Genomic DNA, 8,764 nt, shown 5'->3' on the forward strand with positions numbered 1-8,764 from the left:
CACTGAAGTTTAGTATTCTGACAGAGATGCATATAAAGTCATTTAGGGCTTTTAAACATTCCTTGTGACACACTACTTCCACGGGCCAGGGACCCAATGTTTATAAGAGGGAAAAAATACTATTAATTGAAACAATATGCTCCTTTGCAAACCTCCTCCCTAACCACATCCCTTCTAGATTGTAAGATTCCCAGTGGTTAATGGTTTAAGAACAGACATTCTGTCTGAAAGCTATATACTTTTATTCACATTATGGATTATATGGCAATGATATTTTTCAAACTGAGTTACCCTGCAACAGAATGTTGATCTACCTGGTTTGACAACACAATGATTAAAGCAATACACGGTTATATTTTCAAAGGAATAAGACATCCTACTTCAGGACTGAACATTATTTATCCAATAGGTGTTAACAACAAACATCTGCTATCAGACAACAGGTCAAAACTACATTTGGCAGACCAACAACCTGCCATGAGAAGATAATCAGCTGCACATTTCTTGCTTCTAAATCATCAGAGACAACCCAAGCTGGCAAAAATACAATAATTAAAATGACAGCAAATCCCAGCAGAATTTGACTTGGGTAGTGAGGACAGGAAGAAGCCCAGAGAATCCCCTTTGGGGTTAAAATTTTAAAAGACAAAACAAGGTGCAGTTACATGTTTGCTGTGAAACTTGAATGCTAACCAGCAAAATAATGGTTTTTTTATGTATGAAGCTATTTAATACATTTCCTTCTACCCCCTTCTAAGGGATTTCAAATTTTGCTTGTTTTTAAACTGGATGGGTATACAATAGTGGAACTCAACCTTTTGGTCTTGTGGGTCAGATGAGATTGGCCCTGTGCCACTATGTTCAGGGCCCTGCATTGCCCTCATAACTCCAGGGTCTGGCTTTGCTCCACTCTGCACACCCCCATGCCCTGGAATCAGGCCCTCGCCTATTCTACACACCCCATTTAGCATGCAAGGCCACAGCCCAAAAGGCTCCCCACAGACCGAGGGGTTGGATTACATGGTGCTTGGAGCCAGATCTGACCTGCAGGCCAGAGGTGAGCATCCCTGGTATATAACGATCAACTTACCGCTAGGTTTTCTTTTACCGGCTCCAAACTTCCAGTCAGTAGCCTTGGAAGACGACTTACTAGATCCCTGGTCTACAATTTAAAAATGGAAATAATTATTGTTCATAAAAAAAAAAACAGCTTAGAAATCCACTCATGGAAGTCAATTACATGCCTTTTGTTCACATTTTTACTTCTGTACTCTCACATTTCAAACAGAAGAACACAGAATAGACAGAAGTACAAAAGCTGGAGTCAAATTTCACCATTCCCTATTTGAAACAGGCTAGGTTCTAGACACATGGTGAAACTGCAGAGACACCTAAAGACTAATAGCAGGTTGAACCACCAACCCTCTCTCAGTTCTTAGTATTTGTTCTTTTGTAGCCAATAAGTTTTGAAATCTTCAGGTGCTGGTACCTGTACAGGACTTATCGACTAATATACTTTACCCCTCCACATCAGCCTAAAGGCATGGAACAGTGATCCAACTTCAGAAAGTTAGCAATGGATAGGGAATTTCTACAGAACACTTGCTCCAATGTAACTGGGAATCTGCCTGGCTCCTAGCCCAATGTAAGGGCAACTTTGCCTTGAAGCTAAAGTATTTTGGTTTAGCTTTTGCTCACTATGGGGGGCAAGAAAGGGCAGATAGACAGTTACTATACCTCAACTGCTTTGCAGAAAGTCCCCACCCCACATTCACTCATCACAATTTGATTCTTTGTCCATACCTTGAGAAAAAGAGCATTGGCAGTACATCCTCATTCCATTCTGTTATTAGGCTGACATAAGGATTTACCATCAGACTGAAAAACATGTGGTTTTGTAGTGTTTGACTATTTCTCCTTTCTTCTCTCCAATGTCAAAGCCCAATTGCCAAATGTTATCTTTTTGGTTAAAGAACACAGGCCTTTCTGGAACATGATAATTAAGGAATGATGTTTGAATGAAACAACTAACCCATCTTTCAGAAGACTGAATCAATTGCCAATGCCTTGAAGACCACAAAACCAGGCACCTGATCTTCTATGTGATCATGTACTGTACTGCCAATAGATTACTGGACTCAGCAGACAGCCAGGAGCATATGCTGGTATGACACTTAACACCATGATATACCTATCATTGCGCACATCTACACATTCATAAATGCACTTTTGCTACTGCACATTAAGTCGAGTACCTCTATATGAAGTACTACATAAAAGTGCATTAGGCTGCCCTAGTGCACAGGAGCAAAAGCGAATGCCTTTTTAGTGACAGTTAATGCACAATAGACTAATTCAACTGTTCATTAGCATATTAGCACTGTTTTGGACATGAAACTTTGATGTGCAATACAATAGGCTACTGTGCATAAAAGCTCATGTGTAGACTTGCCAACCGACGACTTAATTACATTGCAACATTTTGAAAAGATGGGACACCTACAACATCAGAGGTCCTTGCTAGCCTTCTGCAGTAGGTGACTGTAACCTTTGTAATACTTCATGTAATACCGCACAAGCATTTTTAGGTTAGAGAGAAGTAGTTAGCTGCATTAGTCTGATGTCAGTCAGAAGGCAGCATAAATATGCACCTTTATAGACTAATGAAATAAGATATATTAGGTTAGTCAAACATGTTTCAGGATCATCCTACTTTCACTAACAAAATACTTCAACATGTCGACGTATCTTACTTACTTTCTGTACACTTAATCCAAGTTCTTTTTGGAAGAAACCCAATCTGTTATCTAATCTTTCCACAGAAAACATCAGCAAAAACGGAGCTCTCGAGACCATTCGTGCAATTAATTCCTTATCAAATTTTTTTGATTTTAAGTAAGCCACTCTAAGAAAGAGAAAAAATAAATTGCAGCGACAATAATTTTATTGCCTCCATCTAGCTGCTCAAATTCCTCAGTGATATCTTGCAAATAGACAGATGTTTTAACATTTAACGTGCAACCCAGCCGAAAATAATTAGAGAAAAAAAATCTGCAGTTATCATAAAAGCTAAATACCATCCCACCCAATTAATTAGAAACAAAATAAACATCAGAACAAAACATTAATACTGAAGACAGACTTTTAATTCTTTCCAGCTGTATTTAAGCAGATAGCTATTTTAACCTGTGTTGAAGTACCAGCCTATTTTATGGATTAAGTATAAACCAAGCAGTGAGGCCATGCCTTCTGTTGTTTTAATGAAACCTGCTTCTTCTGCTTTGGTCAAACTCAAAGAGCTCAGTGCCATCCTCCCTCTCACATTCCTCTTCTGCCAATATCCAAGAATAGAAGCATACAACAATGTAACCTATAGAGAAGCCTTCCAAACATGTGCATCAGAAGTCAGCTGAAATTACTTCTGTAACAAAAGATCCATACTTTTGGTTTTCAAAACCAAGACTTGGTTATAAAACATCTGGTTGTCAGAATACTGAAGGAGAAGGTCAACATTTCTGTTTAACAGAGGTTTTTTCCTTTCCAGCTTCTCCTCCCCTCACCTCTCCTGAATCTGCTTGCTTCAGCAAAAGTAAAGTCCTACTTAAAATACTATCTACAGTAGATTATTATCATGGCTCCCAGAGAGAAATTACTTTAATTTGAAAATATTTTCTTTGTTCATAGTTAAACAGAACTACAGAAGTACCTGGCTGTTAGGCCTGTGCGAAGCGGCTAGTATTCGCTTCAGATTCGGACTCGGCCAATTCGGGGGACAGTGATTTGATTCGGTGATTCAAATCACTGTCCCAAATTGATAAGGCTGAATCACACAGGCCCCTGCCCGCTCTCCCAGCCCCAACTGCCCCAGCTCCCGGCTCTTTAAAAAATAAACCCCCCCACTAACTGGCTGCTGCCAGGAGGGGGGCATGATCCCTGCTGCCCCTCACTGCCCCATGCTGCGTGCGGGCTCTGCCACAAGCCCCCCAACCCCTGCCCACTCCCCCAGCCCCACGATGGCTGCCCCACCTGCCCCTGCTCCGGCCCTTTAAAAAAACCCAAACAAAAAAACAAACAAAAAAGCCCAAACTCACTAGCTGCTGCCCAGCAAGGAAGGGGTGGGGGGGAGGAGGGAAGGAATCCCCACTGCCCCATACTGCGTGGAGAGCTCCCTGAAGCCCCGAGGCCACTGGTGCAGCTGGTAAGTGCGGGGTTTTTTGTTTTGTTTTGTTTTTTCTTAAAGAGCCGGAGCTGGGGCAGGCAGGGCAGCCATGGGCAGAGGTCCCCCCACAGTCCCCTCCCCCTCCTCCAGCCTCCCTTCCCCCACCTCCTACTTACCAGCTCAAAGTCTGGGTCCAGCCCCCCTGCCGCAGCAAGCAGTGACTGTCCAAATCACCAAAGCTCTCCGAATCTTTTCCAAATCAATTCGGAGAGCTTCGAATCGATTCAGACCTTTTAACTGGTCCCGATTCAATTTGGATTTGGAGGTTCAGAATCGGGCCGAATCTCCTTTGAATTGAATCAGCACCCGAAGCTTCGCACAGCCCTACTGGTTGTCATCTCAATTTAGTATCTATAAGAATAGATCTTATCTGAAAATACTTATATGGAGTAGATTGAAGAATGCTTCAGGAAGCAAAGATCCTGAAAACTAAGCTTGCTTTGTCACTTCACAAAAAGAACACCTCCCACGCAACTGAAAAATAAGGTCCCTTGGGCAAACCCCACAATGAGAAAAATAGTCCTATGCTGTGTTTGCTGGACACAGAAACAAGGCTGGGATTTCTCTTGGGTCCTGACCTGGGACCAAGTGTGTGTGGTTCATCTTTCATATTGGTTGCTAGACAGTAAGGATCCAAAATGAAAATGCAGCAAGATGTGCATCATGGACTTGAGAGTAGAGAGAGAACCAGGAGTTTCCCTTGTGCAACCCCCTGGCTATCAGAGTTGGGCTTTTGTTATTCTACCCCACAGCCAGCCTCTATTTCCCATATATCATTAAACACAACCTGCAAAGTATTCCTAACGTGAAATGGGCCTCATAATGAAATAAAAAAAACCACACAACTCTGGGGGTCTTTTTCTTTCCTTTTGGTTTGGCAAGTCATAAGTCTTCATATTTTCAAGCTTTCCTCTACAACCGCAAGGGCTACAAACTTTACAAAAATAAATTAAAAAAGTAAAAGACTGATTCTTTTGCGTTCATGCAACTCAAAGAACTTGCGCTTTAAAAACAAATACCAGGTATGACAAGGTTTACGATAATCTTGTAAGACCTGGCAACCCCATGAATTTTCAACTTAAAGGGACCAGCAATTTTATAAAGTATGCTAATAGTTTATTTTGAAATGTTGTTAACGGTGATTTGAATCTAACTGGTGCAGCTGCATTACAGATACTGATTTGCAACAGTCACAATTGTTATGAATTATGGAATGTTTTGACTTTTACAGTGTTTAATCTCAAGTCATAAATGCCAAATTTATTGAAACTTGTGTTTCGTTCCCGGAAACATGGAATCCATAGCAATATAACATTCCAAAAAGTGATGTAACCAATACTGGGTCCATCTGTATGGAAGTGTTTAGGCACAGGTGATATACCTCCTTTCATCTAAAAGATACATTCATTCAAATATACAACTTTGCAACATACATACTTTGCATACACAGCTTTGCAACACATGGATCTTCCATATTAATTTAAAAGCTGCACATAAACATACACGAATGCCAAATAAAGTGTCAACAGGGTGCTGCAGGACTGATCACGGTGGATCCTTTGCACCAGAGGCCTGCAGCACAGTGGTAAGTTTTGAACACACTGCAGAAACTGGGGGGCTAAGAAGCAAGGGGTAATAGGGTCAATCTCACACACAGAAATTTAGCAGAGCTTTCAGGGCTCAGGGTGGACCACTTTCTGACACAGATTTAATGGTTAACCATACAGTTGGTCACAAGAATGACTTTAAAGATAATCATAATTAGCAGTGTAGACAGCCTAAATATACATGCCTATCAGATCATGGCATATAATGTACCAGCTCCCAATAAACTGAAAAAAACCCAGGGAAACTGAAGTGCTATCATATGCCAACATAATGTCCCACCAATGAAGAGATGTGTGGCAACATGGGATGCAGCTCTAAGATGCAACTGTTAGAACAATCAGACAGGTTCAATTTTAATGGATGTCTATGTATGTTATCCAGCTTACTTTGTAGTTATGAGATTTGTACTACTGAACAGAATGAGTCTAAAAGGTGGCCTTTTCAAACTAAGTAGCTCTGTATGGCTCAAAATCTAAAGGTCTTTTGAAAATGAAATCATTACCTAGCTGCTATTAAACAATTAATTTACCACTTGAAATTTCAACTCCTGGAGTTACTGAGGACACCCCAAGAACTCAGTGAATTAAAAGCATGCACATGCTCAGCTTACTTGAGCCAGAAATTCAGAAGCAAGGTTACTGTCCCCACTGAAGAGCTGTTCTGTCATTTCTATTATTCCCTGCTCCAGATAAAGGTAGATCTGTTCCACTTCTATTAGCGCTTCTCAATTATGTAGCCAAATATTTAAGCTACAAGAGATTTTAGTTCACCTGAGCATATAGAAACATAAGGCAATATGGTATTTTTATGTTTGGCACAAGGGATCATCTCAGGGGTGGGCAATTATTTCGGATGGAGGGCTGATTAATAAGTTTAGGTGAGCTGTTGAGGGCCGCATGGGTAGCCCTGTCCCTTGACAGTTGCCCCATCCCCTAACCTCTGCCACCAGAAATACTCTTTTTGGGGGGGGGGGGGGGGGGGGGGGTGGTTGTCATCTTAGAATCAAAAAAACCCCAAATCATACACTAGAAATCAAACACCAACTATGACATATTTTAATTTTATTACAAAAAATTGTCATGATTTGTGCTTCTGTACTGTATATAGAGGGGACTGCATAACTCAAAAATAAAGTCTCACTCTTTTATATTGTATATGGGGGTGTGGGGAGTATATGGTGAGGTATGGTGGGGTGTGGCTGCGTGGGGGGTTGTGGGGAGCAGGGTGTGCGCAGCCTGGCTGGCCGCCTCTATCGCAGAGGCTTCAAGCTGAGCACCTGCAGTTTCCACACTCACACCAGGTGAAGCGCCGTGCTGGACTCCGCGGGGAAGCAGGGGGTGGGGCTCCGAGTCCACGGATCTGCGCAGCATGGGGCGGGGAAGGCAACCGGGGTCTAGGTCTAGCAAGGGGCTTTCCCCAGTGTGAGTGCAGGAGCAGCAGGTGCACGGCCCTCGTGATGGGGGTGACGGCAGGAGCCAGCTGGGGACTCCTGATGTGTTCTGCGGTTCCGGTATTGCAGCTGGGAACCGTGCGACGCAGCTGGCTGTGCACCTCCTGGCAGTGCATGGGTCTCAGCTAAAATGCCAGGACCACAGAATGCAGCAGGAGCCAGCCTGACCCCCGTGGTTACCAGCCAGATCCTGCTGCTGCCAGCCCCAACTCCAAGGGCACTGTGCTCCCATTGCTGCCTTTCCCCTGCTGCTTCCCTTACTTCTATGCTCCAGCAGCACGTGGTCCCCAGCTGCAATACCGGGACTGCACAGCACAGCAGGAGCCAGCTGGGAACCGCATAGTGCCAGGTGGGCCAGGGTGGCTCCTGATGAGCCAGTGATCCTCCCTCTACCTTCACCCGTTCTTTGTCTGAGAGTGGAGAATCAGATGAAGCAGAGCAAAGAAACAGCCCCAGGGTCACCAGTCTGAAGCCCCTGCTAGACAGAAGCTTCTGGCTGGGGGTAGAATGGGGCCAGGTGGGCCTTGCTGCTGGTACCTTGTCATCTTTGACAGGCAGCCACGGGAAGATAATAATTAATTTTCTAATTTTTTTTTAGGGGCGCCACAGGCTGGATAGAATGGCTTGGTGGGCCGGATCTGGCCTGCGGGCCATATTTTGCCTGCCCCTAGATTATCTAGTTCTGTTCTATTTTAATCCATTATAATTCCCAGTTTGATAATTGCTGTATCATTCCTTTCACTTTAGGCAAAAGGCAATGTAGCTATACTATTATTTATTCAATTTGATTTAAACTTTTATCATGGTAACAGACAGTACCAGGATATTATGTCAAAACTTCCCTTTGCCAGCAAATTAAGCTTTTGCAAGCTCTAGCTGTATCAGTACAGAGAATCAGCCAAGACCTCTTCCCACAGGGCGGGACACAATAATCAGGTTCCTGGAAAACGATGCAAGGAGTTCACTATTTCCAACTGTTTTCTCTGCTCTTAGATAGTCAGGTTCACTTCTACAGTGAACCCATCAGAATTTGGTTGCAATTTAATTGAAGCTTCTCATTCTGAGAGTAATTTTGTTAAATTGCTATACCTAAAAGCACCATTTTAGAGTTTTCTGTCTTATACATTTGCTTGAATTTTTATTGTTTTCTTGAGCAGTGGCAGCCTTAGACGCATGTGAAGTGAGATTCCTAAGCTATTCAACCCTAACTAGGGGTGCACCGATCTATCGGATGGCTATTGGATCAGCACCAACAAAAAGGAGAAACTGATGTTATCAGCTATCACCTTGTTTTAGTTATTGCAGCCAATAATTATGGCCAGGTACCCGGAGCACCCTGGCAAGTGTAGTCCGGTCTCAACACGCCACTGCTGGCCTGAGCCCACAGCAAACTACAGGTCTCAGTGAGCAGTGGAAGGAGGGGGATGCCAGGGAGCGGTCACAGCAATGAAGAGACCCAGCAACAAAGGGACCATTACTGATTCCTG

The 8,764-nt window shown here is 43.1% G+C and overlaps 1 protein-coding gene across 1 annotated transcript in view; it reads right to left on the reverse strand.

The window, feature by feature from the left end:
• Positions 1-8,764, reverse strand: part of MTERF3 (mitochondrial transcription termination factor 3) — a 23,654-nt gene that overhangs the window by 8,467 nt on the left and 6,423 nt on the right. The window contains exons 4-5 of the mRNA XM_006037394.3: positions 2,758-2,905; positions 1,091-1,162 (exon numbers count right to left, since the gene is read on the reverse strand). Of these exons, the coding sequence (XP_006037456.1) occupies positions 1,091-1,162; positions 2,758-2,905 (220 nt within the window). The remainder of the gene's footprint in view (positions 1-1,090; positions 1,163-2,757; positions 2,906-8,764) is intronic.

This window comes from Alligator sinensis, unplaced genomic scaffold, assembly GCF_000455745.1.
Source record: "Alligator sinensis unplaced genomic scaffold, ASM45574v1 scaffold230_1, whole genome shotgun sequence".
Lineage (NCBI taxonomy): Eukaryota > Metazoa > Chordata > Crocodylia > Alligatoridae > Alligator > Alligator sinensis.